Genomic DNA, 15859 nt, shown 5'->3' on the forward strand with positions numbered 1-15859 from the left:
TCATCTTCCAGGTAGAACTGGAGAAAACCTGCCCGGAGGGCAGCGTGCCAAAGCACTGCACCTTGACCGTGGGCACAGTCAGCCCATAGATGCAGTTGATTTTAAGACAGAAGAGGGGCGCCTGGGTGGCTCAGTCGGTTAAGCGGCCGACTTCGGCCCAGGTCACGATCTCGCGGTCCGTGAGTTCGAGCTCCGCGTCGGGCTCTGTGCTGACAGCTCAGAGCCTGGAGCCTGTTTCAGATTCTGTGTCTCCCTCTCTCTGACCCTCCCCCATTCATGCTTTGTCTCTCTCTGTCTCAAAAATAAACGTTAAAAAAAAAAAAAAAAAAGACAGAAGAGTATGTCTTGGGCTTGCTTCGGCGGCACATAACACTAACGTTGGAAAGGTGGAAGAGGGTGGGTCTTTATACTGAGGTCCTGAGACCATTTTGGAACAGACTGAAAACACTGGAAGAAACTTATTTGTGAACTTGAGAAACTGGTACTAGTAGACCAGGAAGGTCTGTCCCTAAGTTCCCATCACGCCTGTGCTCGTCTGATGGATTTGGTTTCTCCCTACCCCCTCTTTAAGGTGTGCTGCAGGGGGGAACATTCAGCTACAGTCAGTGTTTTGAGCACTTAACTATTTATATCGGGAATGCTTTCGGTTATGAGAAACAGCTTAACTGTAGCTTAAATAAATATGGGACTGACTTTTTTTCTCCTGCAACAAGTCAGATTTGAGCAGCTGTGGCCGGGGGTAACTGTGTTTCTCTGACTCTCTTGGCCCTCTTGTAAGTTTGAAATCTGCAACTCTCATCCTCACATCCGTGTTCAAGGCAAGAAAGAAAGCTAGTTTCCCCAGAAGCTTTCCAGCAGATTACCCCTATATCTCATTGGCCAGAACTGGATCCCTAACAGCAAGGGAGGCTGGAAAAGGGAACAGGATAATCTCAGTTCACCTTCCCTGGAGCTAGACACACTGCTGACCCCAACGGGATTGAGTTCTTTTAAAATTTTTTGTTTTTATTTTTGAGAGAGACAGAACGCAAGAGAGGGAGAGGCAGAGAGAGAGGGAGACAGAATCCAAAGCAGGCTCCAGGCTCTAGGCTCTGAGCTGTCAGCACAGAGCCTGACGTGGGGCTCGAACCTAGGAACCGCGAGATCGTGACCTGAGCCGAAGTCAGATGCTCAACCGACTAGGCCACCCAGTCGCCCCAAATGTCCTTTTTTTGAAGAAATTTTTAAAATATTTATTTTTGAGAGAGAGAGAGAGAATAAGGGGGGGAGGGGCAGAGAGAGAGAGAGGGAGACACAGAATCTGCAGGAGGCTCCAAGCTCTGAGCTGTCAGCACAGAACCTGATGGGGGACTCGAACCCACGAACTGTGAGATCATGACCTGAGCCGAAGTCGGACGCTCAACTGAGTGAGCCACCCAGGCGCCCCCGGATTGGGTTCTTTTAGAAAAGGGGAGGTGGGGTTTTGATTGGATAGGCTCCTATGCTGGGTTTACCACTGAGCGCCTATAACAAGAAGCATGAGGGAGTAGGATTGAATGGATGTAGGGATATTGATCCCAATTTATCATTCACAATGCTGGATCGAATGCTTTTACAGAAAAATGTACCAACTTTTTACCTGAGTTCCTTTCAAACCCTGAATGTTGTAAATATAATTCTTGTAAGCCAGCTGTGCTCCTGCCTTTGCCCTGGGTCCCTCGTCTGTTTTTCAACCCAAGGAGTAAATACCTTTGTGAAATAGATAGATTTTTCCTTCTTAAAGCGTTGTCCTTGCGACTTGTGAGCTTGGATTATTTTATTCCTCTGTTGGTCCTCGCACTGCCTGCCTGCGTCCCACTGCCCTGGGTCTGAGTCCTCCTCGCATCCACAGATGCTTGTGATGTGTACCAGCTAGTCAGAGGTTTCAGGATTTATTTCTGGTATTCCACTAACACCCTTTTTCTCTTTCTCCTCCTGTTTCCTCTTCTCTTGTTTCCTCGCCTCTCTGTTGCTGCTGCAGAGCGCCTCTACAGCCAACTTGAGCGAAACCGAGTGCTCTCTAGCGAGCTGAAGCTAACGCTGCATGATCTGTGTGGCTGATGGGCAGGGCTCCCTCTGCCCGTTAAGCTGAGCTTACGGCTCACACCACTGACCTGGACCCCAGCAAAAAGCTGATTGTTTTTTTGAAAGGCAGTTTTGCCCTAAGCAAATTGCTTTTTAATTGGGGCAGTGAGAGTGTTCCTGACTTCCCCACCGCTGTGTAGTGAGAACAGTTGATAGTGTTTCCATCCCTTTTCAAGAGATAATGGATGAAGGAGGGAGGAGCCCGCGAGAACAGAGCAAGGGAACCTGGGAGTGTTTTCTGGTTTCCACCCTTACTTGCTGCTCTTTCCCTGTGTGCCGACTGTAAGCTGTGTTCCCCTTGGCATGGATGTTTTCTAACAATAAAAGGACTGATTGGACAAGATGTCGTGATTGCTTCATCTGCAGGCCCAGAGACGGGCCCTTCTGAGCCGGTGGACAGAAGGGGAGGGAGAGGAAGGGGTGCGGGCCATCAACAGATCTGTGGTTTTGCTTGCTAGGTGTTCAGCTGCTGCTTTTTTTTCCTGACGTTTTCCTTCTTGTTTCTTTTTGCTGGTTTTATGCTTAATTGTAAGTAGCTGTCGGAAGCTAGTTGTGAGCCGTAGCTCTCCACAAACCTCCGTTGAGGTTTGCTTACGTTTGGTAGTGTTCTTGGCTTCAGGGGCTCTGTGATAGGCTCTGGGGGTCTTTCATTCATCCCACCAGTTGTTCCTCTCCTTTCCATTTTGGAGGAAGCTTATAGCGCATGAAGATCTTGTATTCTCAGGGTGAGACTCTGATGTTTTTACTGGTGGAAACATGCCCGGAACCATGTCAAATAAGTACCATCCTACGGGCAAAGCCCCGAAGAAAGAATGGCTGATGCTTAAGGCTGCCTCCTTCGGGGACTGCAAACTGAAAGCCTTGGTGGGTGTGGCTATGGGAGGAAATGACTGATAGGTCCCCAGCCCCTTCCCCCAGAGGTATAGCCACACCTGCAACTCCAGGGGGCTCGCCAGAGTCCCCGCAGAAGTGGGTGGTGCAGTGGCTCAGGCCTGGCGCCGGGAAGGCGGTGCTTTGGTAGTCTGCAGCCTTCCTGCAGCAGGAGCGATTCTCACGGTGGGCAGACCTTGACCTTTACTTCTAGTTCTAGTAACGTCTCTCCTTTACACCCATTAGATAAGCTGAAATGCACCAAAGAGGAGCACCTCTGTACACAAAGGATGCTGGACCAGACTCTGCTTGACCTGAATGAGATGTAGAGCACCCCAGTCCCGCCCTGCCGCTGCTCCTCCCCCTGACCCTGACTCCGCCTGAGGCCAGCCTGCCCGAAGCTGGCCTGGAAACTGAGGGCTGATCTTTAACTGGAAGTCCGCTTTCTCCTTTTTGCCGCCTCTCCCACCCCAACCCCTGTATCTTTTTCGCCAAACTGTCTCTGCCTCTCCCCTGAGATTCCAGTTGGGCTTGAGGCCGAGCACCTTTGGGAACAACGTTTAAGGGAATGTGAGCACAATGCAAAGTGTCTTTACAAGCATGTTGTGATGTACACATTTTGTAATTACCTTTTTTTGTTGTTGCTGTAGCGACCCATTTGTAAAACATTCCTAATAATTCCACAGTTCTGAAGCAGCAGTCTTAGTCCTTCCTCACTTGGAAGGTTTGGAAAGTTAACTTTTCAGCCTAACGCACACTGCTCTCTCTGCAGAGGAGGGAGAGCGGCAAGGCCTGCCTGCCTACTGAGGGCCAGAGCCCCGAAAGGTACCCACTCTGGGAAGCTTCGTTGCTCTGTCCAAAGTACCGGCCAAATTAGAAAGGTGATTCCAGGAGGAGTTAGCCAAAAAAGTGTGGCTCAGGGTTTCAGCTTTAAGGTATCTTTGAGCAACTTTAATTTCTTTTCATCAGAAGTGACCAAACAAATTAAGGTGTGAGACCTCTGTCTGAGACCAAATCCTTGTCCTATCCTCACCCCTCTCTCTCCTAACCGCTCACAGAATGGATCATGTCCCCTTTATGTTGAGGTGACCACTTATTTGCTCTCCTGCCTCCTTGAAAGAAGAAAAGAAAATTACGTGTTTGCCACTGATTTAGCCACATGAAACAAACTTATCTCGTCACCCTTCTCTGGGACTGAAGCTGCTGTCTCTAAAAGTGCCACGTCATTGTGCTTTGTGTTAGTGCTGGAGAAATCTTGAATAGCTTACGTACAAAACCGTTTTTAAATTTTATATTATTTTGAAACTTTGCTTCTTTAGGGTTGGGGCACCTTGGCCACTCTGTCAGGCTGAGAACTGTACAGTCTGTGGGCTGACGGTGTGCTGATCTTTTAAAAGTTTCTTTCCCTGCCCAATCCCCCCTTTTGGTGAGGTTTCTGTGAGGTCTGTTAGGTGTGCATCCGGCAGCTTCTTGGCTTACAATGCACTCACTGTCCTTTGGTGTGCTCTCTCCGGGGCCGATTGAGAGAAAGAAACCAATAGTGCAACTGTTTTGATACTGAAAATTGACAACTGTCTTTTTGAAATAAAGAACCAGTCCCTCCAATTCTCAGACCTCCTTGACTTTTATTTACTAATCCAAATGCGCTTTCTCCACAGGAACTATGAGGTTTGAGGTAAAAATCAGATCTTTGTGGGTGGTGGCAACAGGATCTATCTCATAGAGAACACACGCTTTGGAAGCAGACCACCAAAACTGGATTCGAAACTCAGCTCAGATTCTTACTTCTATGTACTGATAGAAATAAGTTGTAAAATAGAGATAATGTGTATTATCAGGGTAAATGTGAACATCAGAAATAATAGTTATATGCAAGGCCTCTTCTAGGTTACTTAAGTTAGCACTGGTGCATTCAGGGCTTTTCCTTCACAACTGTGCTGGTTCCAAACCACGGATTTATTAGGCTCGGTGCTCAACACTGTTCACACGCTGCCCTGTGACAGCCTTTGAGCCCGTAGTCCGTCGGGTATTTGGAGAGCACAGGTTAGTTTAACCAGGAGTGTTTGCTCAGAGACCGGCTGTGCACGTGGACGACCTGAGCCTTGTGGTCGCCGGGGCCTGGCATTTACTGCACTCTGGCCTTGAGGCTGGACACGAGTCCGACTCCTAGTAAAAAAGACACAGCTCCCTTGACAAAGTCAGCTGTTTATGCCAGAGACTGCAATTTTTTTTCCATTTATAGGCACCGACCAATGCTACCTGGAAATTACAGCCAAAAAAAACCCACCAAAACTTTTTTCTGCTAGGAGCCAAACACAAGGTGGGCAACGGAAGAAATTAAACTGGGAGAAGTTAGCCCTTCCTCGACATTTTGCTCCTTTCTTTGCGGCCAAAATTTAGGGAACTTGCCCCCCCCCCCCCCCCCCCCCGAGCACGTGGCAGGCTTCCCGCCTCCCGTTGCCACGTGCCCCTCCCTAGCGCTCCCACAATTCCCGGCCGGGAGGAGGCACCGCCCCCTGTGGCGTCGCGCCCGCGGATTGGCCGGCGCCGGCGGGCCGCGGCCTCAGTCGAGCTGAGGCGCGGAAGCGGCGGTCGCCATGACGGACTCCGGGGCCTCGAGGCCCCGACGGAGCCGGCCGTTTGTCGGCCGGCCCACGCCCCGCGTCGCGCTGCTGCTTCAGTGTCTGCTTGGGACCCTGGCCAACAAGCTCAACGTGCCGCAGGTGTTGCTCCCCTTCGGCCGGGAGCCGGGCCGCGTGCCCTTCCTGCTGGAGGCGCAGCGGGGCTGCTACACCTGGTGAGGGGGTGCGCGGGCTTCCTGTGGGGGCCCTGCCGCCGGGCCCGGGGACGACTTCCTGGGAGCGGGGCGCCTGCGGTGGGGGGGGCCCCGGCCACTCGCCCCGGGCGGCTCTCGCTCCGCGAGGGATCCCCGTGCGCCACTGCGTTACTGTGTTCCGCGCCGGCAGAAGGGGGAACTTGGGGGACGGGAGGAGGGCCCCGCTGGGTGGCCAGGACAGCTCCCTGTGCGACGGCGTGTTTTCAGGGGCGACTAGCCGCGCGGGGGCTGGGCGGCCGCGACGTCGCCGGGTGCGAGAGCCTCGCGGACGTGTCCGGGCGCCGCTGCGGCCTGAGCGGCGCCGGGGTCTGCGCCGTGGACGCCGCTCACCTCCCGCTCGGCGGCCCGGGGCCTTCGCGGCCTCGTCGAGGGTGAGGCAGGGAAGCTCGGCATCAGCGCCCCAAGAGGAGGTTTCTGGGTCTTGGCTTCGTTGGGTTTCGTTTCGTTTCGTTTTTTGTTGCTGTTGTTGGAGTTGGACTCCGACCTCCTCAGTTAGGCGGCCTTTCTTTTTTTTTTTTATTTTTTTATTTTTTTATTTTTATTTTTTTTCAACGTTTTTTATTTATTTTGGGACAGAGAGAGACAGACCATGAACGGGGGAGGGGCAGAGAGAGAGGGAGACACAGAATCGGAAACAGGCTCCAGGCTCCGAGCCATCAGCCCAGAGCCCGACGCGGGGCTCGAACTCACGGACCGCGAGATCGTGACCTGGCTGAAGTCGGACGCTTAACCGACTGCGCCACCCAGGCGCCCCTAGGCGGCCTTTCTACCTCAGCAGCCCGTTTACATTGGACCGAAACACGTTGCTCAGAGCAGGAGAAATCTCCGCCTCTCGTTATTGGGCACACATCAGTGTGTTTACAGGCCGGGGGGACACTATGGCAATCTTCTTTTATTTTGTTTTTAAATTTCATTTAGAGAGAGACAGCGGGGGAGGGGAGAGAGTGGGGGAGACACTGAGAGACGGAGAGAGAAGGTCTCAAGCAGGCTCCACACTGTCAGTGCAGAGTTCGTGGCAAGGCGAGAAACCCATGAACCTGGGGTCGTGACCTGTCCCCAGATCAAGAGTCGGGGGCCCAACTGACTGAGCCACCCAGGCGCCCCTGTAACAATCTTATTTGAAATATTGACGGAGGAACATAATACTTGTATAACTTTGCACAGGGGATCTTTGGGGAAGGTTCTCATCAGTCTCTCACTGAAATCTTGTGTCTCTGAACACGGTTCCTATTTTAAAGTGTCATTTACATGCACCTGATTAAACGTGACATGGGAAAACTGTAAGAATCTGTGTTCTGCTAAAAGTTCATTTTAACCCACATTCTTATCTCCAACCCTGAAGTATTTTATTCTGGCAGGCATTCTACCCATCATGACGCAGTAACCGTTGAGCCTTTATATGAAAATGGCACCTTATGTTCCCAAAAAGCTGTGCTCATTGCTGAATCTTCCCAACCGATACGCCTCAGCAGTATTATTCTTGCTCGAGAGATAGGTACGTTGAGAGAAAACACATTATGAAATTGTTCGTCTGGAGTAGAATAATCTGATATCCTTTATACACGATTAATACAGATGGCGCTTCAAATAGAAAAAAAGCATTCTGCAGTGTAAACCCTAATCGTGGCATCCTATTCTGTGACTTTTTTTTTTTTTTTTTTTTTAATCTAGCACCTGGCATGGTGCCTGATACAGAGTGGAAACCGTAGTTATTTGAATCAATAAAGGAAGGAATTACTAATTGGAACTAGCGTGATTGTGTTAAGGTCTGAGGTGGGTCTTGAATGAGGCAAAAGGTAGTATGAAAACAAGTGCTTCTCAGTGTGGTCTGCGAACCTGTGCCATTGGCATCATCAGTATCGCCTGGAATGTTGTTAGAAGGGTAAGTCCTTGGGGTGCCGGGCTGGTTCAGTCAGTGGAGCGTAGGACTCTTGATCGTGGGTTGTCCCACGATTGATGTAGAGTAGAGATTAGTTAAGAATAAAATCTTAAAAAAAAAAAAAAAAAAAAAAAAAAAATGGAGCGTCTGGGTGTCTCAGTCGGTTAAGCGTCCTGCTCTTGGTTTCAGCTCAGGTCATGCTCTCACAGTTTGTGAGTTTGAGCCCCAAGTTGGGCTCTGCGCTGACAGCGTGGAACCTGCTTGGGATTCTCTCTCTCTCTCTCTCTCTCTCTCTCTCTCTCTCTCTCCCCCCCTCTCCCCCCCCTCCCCCCCCTCTCTCTCTCCCCCTCTGTCTCTCTCTCCCCCTCTCTCTCCCCTTCTCTCCCCCTCTCTCTCCCCTTCTCTCCCCCTCTCTCTCCCTCTCTCCCCCCTCTCCTCCCCCCCTCTCCTTCTCCCCCCGTCTCCTTCTCCCCCCTCTCCTTCTCCCCCTCTCTCCCTCTCCCCCTCTCTCCCTCTCCCCCTCTCTCCCTCTCTCTCTCTCTCCTCCCCTGCACGTGCTCGCTCTCTCAAAATACATAAACTTGGAAAAAAAAAAATGAAATCGTTAAAAAAAAGGAAAAGAGGTATAAATTCTTAGACCCCAGTTTAGATCTGCTGAATTAGAATCTCAGGGGTGAACCCAGGGAATTAACAACCTCTCCAGTGATTCTCATGCACACTAAAGTTTGGGAGGCACTGCACCATTCTGTTTTAGACCAGAGCGGCTGGAGAAGTGCTATCTGTACCCCAAATCAAAGCAAGGCTTTTTGCAGCCTAGAGTTTCTGGCACTTCATTGCTATAATGATAGGCCAGAAATATCTGTATAGTTTTAAAGTATTTTGATAAGTGTATGTCTGTACTGTGTTATTAAAGAGAAGTTCACGGGGCGCCTGGGTGGCTCAGTTGGTTAAGCATCCGACTTCGGCTCAGGTCATGATCCCACGGTTCGTGAGTTCGAGCCCCACGTTGAGCTCTGTGCTGACAGCTCAGAGCCTGGAGCCTGCTTCACATTCTGTGTCTCCCTCTCTCTCTGCCCCTTCCCTGCTCATGCTGTGTCTCTCTCTGTCTCAAAAATAAATAAACATTAAAAAAAAAAAAAAAAAGAGAAGTTCACATCGTTTGGCATATCATATTTCATGTGATTGAAGATGCTGTCTATTAGAAACCTGTTTTTTTAAAAAATTTTTTTTTTTTAATTTTTTTTTTCAACGTGTTTTATTTATTTTTGGGACAGAGAGAGACAGAGCATGAACGGGGGAGGGGCAGAGAGAGAGGGAGACACAGAATCAGAAACAGGCTCCAGGCTCTGAGCCATCAGCCCAGAGCCTGACGCGGGGCTCGAACTCACGGACCGCGAGATCATGACCTGGCTGAAGTCGGACGCTTAACCGACTGCGCCACCCAGGCGCCCCCCTGTTTTTTTAAATATACCACTAAGAAAAACATTGCCAACTAAACCGTGCTTTTCTTCACCTAGAATTTCTACTTTATGCCTGTGGAAGAACTCTGACTGACTTGATTAGATTGTTATTTTTATTATGTATCACTATTATGCCTAATAAAAAGGAAAATATAAATAAAATAGACTGGTTAAAATATTTCTTTTTTTAATAGATTTTTAAAAATGTTTTATTTATTTTTGAGAGAGTGCAAGCAGGGGAGGGGCAGAGAGAGGGGGACAGAGGCTCAGATGCAGGTTCCTCACTGACAGGCTGACAGCAGTGAGCATGAACCTCGAGATATGACCTGAGCCAAAGTCAGATGCTCAACTGACCTAGCCATCCAGGGGCCCCCTGCTTAAGATGTTTCTAAAACTATTTTAACATTTCTGCCTCAGATGTAACACTTTTTGGCCGGATATCTTCAACCTCTGTGTTTGTCCCCACAATATCATCTTCTGTGCCATGAAGACTGCTGGGGATGAAGTATTTCTTAAAAGAATCAATTAAAAACAGTAACACTTAAAAGCTGGGGCACATGACTGGCTCAGTTGGAAGAGCATGCAACTCTTTTTTTTTTTTTTCCCTTAAGATTTTATTTTTAAGTTATCTCTATACCCAGCATGGGACCGGAACTCATAACACTGAGTTGCATGCTCCACCAACCGAGCCAGCCAGGTGCCCCAAGAGAGTGTGACTCTTGATCTTGTGGTTGTGAGTTCAAGACCCACATTGGGAGTAGAGATTACTTAAATAAGTAAAACTTTTAAAAAACCCACAACACCTGAAAGCTTTAATATTGGCCTCTTAAGTTAGCTTTGCACTTACATGGAACTGATCTTTTTTTTTTTTTTTTTTTTTGTCTCCAGTTATGGAAAAGTGCCTAGTACATCTGAGTTACCACCTTTCTTATCCCATCTCCTTAACCAGTTGATTCCCAGGGGATTAAAGAGTGTACTGCCATTGGCACCAGCTTTTCTTCCTACTACTAATACCCATTCTACAAGTTTTGATGAAAACTTTTAATGTTTTCACATAGGGAATCAATGACAACTGTGTCATGACTGTCTGGCTGACAGCAATTATAACATGTCATCAGTTATAAAAATCTCAATTTCAGGGGCGCCTGGGTGGCTCAGTCGGTTAAGCGTCCGACTTTGGCTCAGGTCATGATCTCGCGGTCTGTGGGTTCGAGCCCTGCATCGGGCTCTGTGCTGACAGCTCAGAGCCTGGAACCTGTTTCAGATTCTGTGTCTCCCTCTTTCTCTGACCCTCCCCTGTTCATGCTCTCTCTCTGTCTCAAAAATAAATAAATGTTAAAAAAATTTTTTTAAAAATCTCAATTTCAGAGATGTTAATATATCAAAAAAGGAGTGCCTTAGAATCAGTGAAATATGGTTATGAAGATTCTCAAAGATGAGGATCTTTGAGGAATATGTCATGCAAGGCAGCTGCAAATGGATAAAGAAGGATCCCATGGTCAGAAAAGAATTGTTTTGGTCACATAAGCAATTTTTTTAAAAATTTGTTTATTTATTTTGAGAGAGAGAAAGAGCAAGTGGGGAAGGGGCAGAAAGAGAGGGAGAGAGAGAATACCAAGCAGGCTCCGCACCACCAGTGCAGAGCCCAACATGGGGCTTGAACTCACGAACCATGAGATCATGACCTGAGCTGAAGTCAGACACTTAACCAACTGAGCCACTCAGGTGACCCTTACATAAGCAATTTTTAATGTCATTACTCTTAACTCTGTGAATTCATTCTGATATCAAAAGATTCGTTTACACAGTTGCTAGGAAAAATGTCAAATCTGGCTCTCACCTTAATTTTATCTGACTTGTATATATTCCAAAGTTAAGTATCTTTTAAATCAGTTTTCCCAAATTTGATATTAGTACAGTTGTGTACATAGATGACAAAATGCTCAATGATAAATGCTATTCTCAGTGTCCTACCAGGTACGTTCTCCTGTGAGAGGAAAAGAGCACTCTGAATGGGGGAGGCAGAAGAAGGAGAGGACATTGTGGAAGAAAAGTATATGCCTAAGAGAGATTGTTCATTCATGTTTAGGTGCTTAGAATTTTATGTTTTTGTTGACACTGTAGTAAAGCAAATTAGTGGCTAGGACAGAGATGATGGGTAGAGGTAAGAGACTTGAGGTGGGTGGGCGTGTTTTATTTGGTAAGAGTGCTAGATTTCTTTTGATTTTTGTTCTGTTTTGACTGGGTGCTACCTCCATTTGGTAAAACCTTCAAAGAATATACAAAGTTATATAGTGAAAAGTAAGCCACTGATGTCATTTGTTCAAGAGGCAGCCACTTTTCTGCATCCTTCAGAGGCCGTCTGAATATATGAATATGCCATTTTCTCGTGGGAAATCTAGATTTTTAACCTTAGGTAAAGGACAACTAGAGGAGTTTGAAGATGAAGGCATGATTTTAGCTTACTTGGAGGATAAAGAAAGGGTCAGACAACTGGATGATTTTGGTGTGGGTAGAGAATATAGGGTGAGCAGTACTTTTTGTGCTATGCTCAGCGTGTTGGTATTCTGTAAACTAATCAACTTACTAGTTGATTAGTTGCTGCAGTGGATTATAATTGTATAATCAAGAGGAATTGATTGGGGAGCTGGGATGAATATGAAAGTCAAGGCAGGAAATATTTACCGTTTCTGCTCCCTCTTTTTTTTTTTTTTTAAGTTTATTTATTTTGAGAGAGAGAGAGCACAAGCACAGGAGGAGCAGAGAGAGAGGGAGACAGAGAATCCTAAGCAGACTCCATGCTGTCAGCACAGAGCCTGATGTGAGGCTTGAACTCATGAACTGTGGGATCAGGACCTGAACTAAAAACGAGAGTCAGACGTTTAATCGACTGAGTCACCCAGGTGCCCCAACTCCTTTTTTTGTTCCTGGCTCTGCATCCCTTTGGTTCTTGAATACTGGCTTCATTCTCTTATTTTTTTCTTTCTCCTTCATCTCCCTGGGTCAATTTTTCTTTCTATCTCATTTGTGTTTCTTTCATTATTACCTTACTCCTGTGTGTACCTGAAGTAATATGGACATGTAGATAAGAATATTCATTATATTATCTAAAAAAGTTACTCATTTCTTTTTATATTTAAAAGAGGTAAGTTGAAGGTATGATATTTCTCTTAATCTCTCTAAATTTATCCATAAATCATACAGGGTAATTTCTTTTTCTTTATGGTCAGTGGCCAGGTATTGAAAAGCTTTCTCCTATAGAAGTAGTCAGATGGGTAGTCATTGTGTGCATAAGGCCTTTCATATATTTTATGTACGGTCACACTGCTTTGGACCTACCATTTCCCTACGTATTTCTCCACGGAAGAAAAGTATTTAATTACCCATTTAATTAGTGCTAGATTATGCAGTGCTTAATTATCTAATGTATATTACCTAAGGTCACCTTCTTTCCTTTGCTGTCCTTGGAACACTTCCTTAATGGTGTGTTTTTACCAGCAGATCCCATGACATTTCTGCTTTGATCATAGGTCCCATATCTTGGTCTTCAATTCTTTTAACATCAGATCTTTTCAATTAAATATTAGGTAAAAGATTAATCAATTAAGTTTTTAAAAATAATTTTAGTTTATTTATTTAGTTAAACTTTTCTTAATGTTTATTCATTTTTGAGAGAGAATGCGAGTGGGTTAGGGGCAGAGAGAGAGGGAGACACAGAATCCGAAGCAGGCTCCAGGCTCCAAGCTGTCAGCACAGAACCCGACGTGGGGCTCGAACTCAGGAGTTTTGACATCATGACCTGAGCCGAAGTCGGACGCTCAACCGACTGAGCCACCCAGGTGCACCCCAGTTTTAGTTTATTTTTAAATGTCTGCTTATTTATTTTAAGAGAGAGACAGAGAGTGTGAGTGGGAGAGGGGCAGGGAGAGAGAATCCCAAGCAGGTTCCACACTCAGGGCAGAGCCCAACTATGGGGCTCAGTGCCACAAACCATGAGATCATGAGCTGAAATCAAGAGTGGGACACTCAACTGACTGAGCCACCGAGAGCACCCGTAAAATAATTTTAGATTTATAGAATCCATGCAAAGATGTACAAAGAGTTCCTCTATACCCTTCACCCAGTTTTCTTTAATGTTCTATGTAATGTACTTTTTTTGCTCTAGGATTTAAGACACCACATTACTAAACTAAGTTGTCATGTTTCCTTTGTCTCCTGTGACCTGTGATAGTTTCTCATACTTTCTTTGTCTTTCATGACATTGGCACTTTTAAAGAGTATTAGGTATTTTGTAGAATGTCTTTCAGTTTGGATTTATTTGATGTTTTTTTCATGATTAGATTGGCTTATAGATTTTTAGGAGGAAAACAACAGAAGCAAAGAGCCCTTCCAATGCATTATGTCAGGGTGTACATGGTATCAACATGATTTATCACTAGTGATATTAAGCTTGATCACTTGATTAAAGGTAGTGCCTGTCAGATTTCTCCACTGTAAAGTTACAATAAGTAACTTTCCATATGCTATTCATTAAAAATCATCACTAAGTTTGGTCCACATTCAAAAGAAAAGAAATTAAGCTTCACCTCCTAGAGGGAGGAGTGTCAAAGAATTTGTGGAAGTTATTAAAACCACCATAGTAACTAATAAATACTTGAGAGAAGCTTTGATATATCTTGTTTGTTTTTAAAGTTTCACGCATTAATTTATTTTTTAAAAAGTTTTTTTAACATTTATTTTTGAGAGAGAGACGTGGGGCCCGAACTCACGAACTTTGAGATATGACCTGAGCCAAAGTCAGATGCTTAATCAAATGAACTTTATTTATTTATTTATTTTGAGAGAGAGCGAGCGCACAGTGGGAGAAGAGCAGAGAGAGAAAGGGAGAGAGAGAATCCCACGCAGGCCTGCGATGTCAGCTCGGAGCCTGATGTGGGACTTGAACTCACGAACTATGAGATCATGACCTGAGCCAAAGTCAGATGCTTAACCAACTGAGCCACCCAGGCACCCCTGATGGGGATTTTCTATTTCCCTCATCCTTTCCACACTTTAATAGCATTCTTCTGTAAGGAAAATAACCTACATCTTACAAACGAGTTCCCATTCGTTCATTCATTATTTATATAAGTATTGACTCATGGAAATTTATTTTTGGTTTATAATCCAATATTATCATAATTTATTTTGTTACTTCTTTTTCTGGCTTTGGCCACTGGGAACTCTGTCAGATTGACTCCAATGTCCTTTGGGCTTGCCCAATCTTAATTAAATAATTAGTTTTAGTACTTCCTTACTTTTTAGCACCATAAGATGAGCCAGGCTCATCTTGTATTTTCCCTGACCAGCCATTTCCTGAGGAAGTTCTGGTTCTTTTTGTTAGAGAATTGTATTTAGAAACCAAGATCTCGGTGCTAATGTACTGGTTGCTACTGTAGTGTCATAGTTTCTAAACCCTCTCAGGGGACAGTGCTAGGAAATATATGTATATACACTAACCCACATATATACATAGATCTGTTTACTTCTGTATCCATTTATCTGCATATAAACTCAAACGTGAGTTATTGATATCTTTGGTTCTAATCCTGTACCACAGCATAATTTCTTTGCTAGTGAGAAACCTGCCACTCACTATCTACAGTATATTTACTTATTTACTGAACTTCGGTGTAAATATAAAGTAGTTTTGGTGTGATTAAATCAAGTTTTATATTTCTCATGAAAGGAAGGCTAGCTTTGCCTGAAGTAGCATATTTTGATGCTCCTGGGGCTGTTTTGAAGGGCACTTTCCTGTGTTACCTAAGAAACATTTCCCTTTGATTTAAAAATTCCGTAAAAGCAGATCCACAACTAGGGACAGAGTTTACCCGTGATGTCTGTTGGTAATTTTGGGTATTGCAGTGGTAGTTACTTTGCTTTTTGTTTCTTGTAGATAAAGCCGAAACTAAAAATGTAGAGTTAAAGCAGCAGAATGAGGGATCTATGTAGGCAGTTCTCTAACACATGGTAAATATGAGAGGTGGGAATATTGTTAAAAGATCGTACAAAATAATTTTTGTTTCATTCTCAATTCATTCTGTACTGTTTTTATTCGTGTTTCTGAATTTCATTATGGCTATATTGACTGGAACTGTGGTTGGGTCTAATACATTGTTTCCAGGCTTTTTAACCTCATAGTCTAGAAAAAAACACTAGAAATAGAGAAATTTATTGGCAGGACATATGGTTGTCACCCTTTTACTTTCCTAAATAAATACATTAAAGAAATCTATTACCATGATTTCATTAAAAATTTTAATACTTCAGAGCTCAGATAGAATATAATAATAAAGTATATTCCTTTATTTTATTTTATATTTTATTTTTTTAAAGATTTTATTTTTAAATAATTTCTTACACCCAACATGGGGCTCAAACTCACAACCCCAAGGTCAAGAGTCACATGCTCCAATGACCGGGCCAGCCAAGTGCCACTGAACTATATTCCTTTAAAGTGAATGCATGTAATTTTATTACTATGTTAAAATTCGTACTTTTTCATTTTTCCATGACTGAATGGAAACATCATTATAGATCAGTATTTGAGAACTACTGTTGGTCTATTGTCTCTTATAAATAGTGGCTTTTGTATTTTTTCATTGTGTTCTTTTCTTCCACAGGTTGAAAGCAACTGTTATAGCCTTTCTTCTTTATAATATAGAATAAGCC

At 44.9% G+C, this 15859-nt stretch overlaps 2 protein-coding genes across 15 annotated transcripts in view; both read left to right on the forward strand.

Moving 5' to 3' along the window:
- The window catches only part of TPM3 (tropomyosin 3), a 28178-nt gene extending 23600 nt beyond the window's left edge, over positions 1 to 4578 (forward strand). For 6 of the 10 annotated variants that reach the window (XM_078440983.2, XM_078440981.2, XM_078440982.2 and 3 more), the window contains one exon: positions 3220 to 4578. In XM_078440983.2, coding sequence (XP_078297109.1) covers positions 3220 to 3223 — 4 coding nt within the window. In that variant the 3' untranslated portion in view covers positions 3224 to 4578. Of the gene's footprint in view, positions 1 to 1999; positions 2447 to 3219 lie in introns of those variants that run through there. The other 4 variants (XM_078440990.2, XM_078440989.2, XM_078440993.2 and 1 more) reach the window with 1 other exon arrangement.
- A 948-nt stretch (positions 4579 to 5526) lies between these two features.
- The window catches only part of NUP210L (nucleoporin 210 like), an 87923-nt gene continuing 77590 nt past the window's right edge, over positions 5527 to 15859 (forward strand). For 3 of the 5 annotated variants that reach the window (XM_060644820.3, XM_060644824.3, XM_060644823.3), the window contains exons 1-2: positions 5527 to 5770; positions 7168 to 7304. In XM_060644820.3, the coding sequence (XP_060500803.3) occupies positions 5571 to 5770; positions 7168 to 7304 (337 nt within the window). In that variant the 5' untranslated portion in view covers positions 5527 to 5570. Of the gene's footprint in view, positions 5771 to 5830; positions 6181 to 7167; positions 7305 to 15859 lie in introns of those variants that run through there. The other 2 variants (XM_060644821.3, XM_078440962.2) reach the window with 2 other exon arrangements.

Source organism: Panthera onca, chromosome F1, assembly GCF_046562875.1.
Source record: "Panthera onca isolate mPanOnc1 chromosome F1, mPanOnc1 haplotype 2, whole genome shotgun sequence".
Lineage (NCBI taxonomy): Eukaryota > Metazoa > Chordata > Mammalia > Carnivora > Felidae > Panthera > Panthera onca.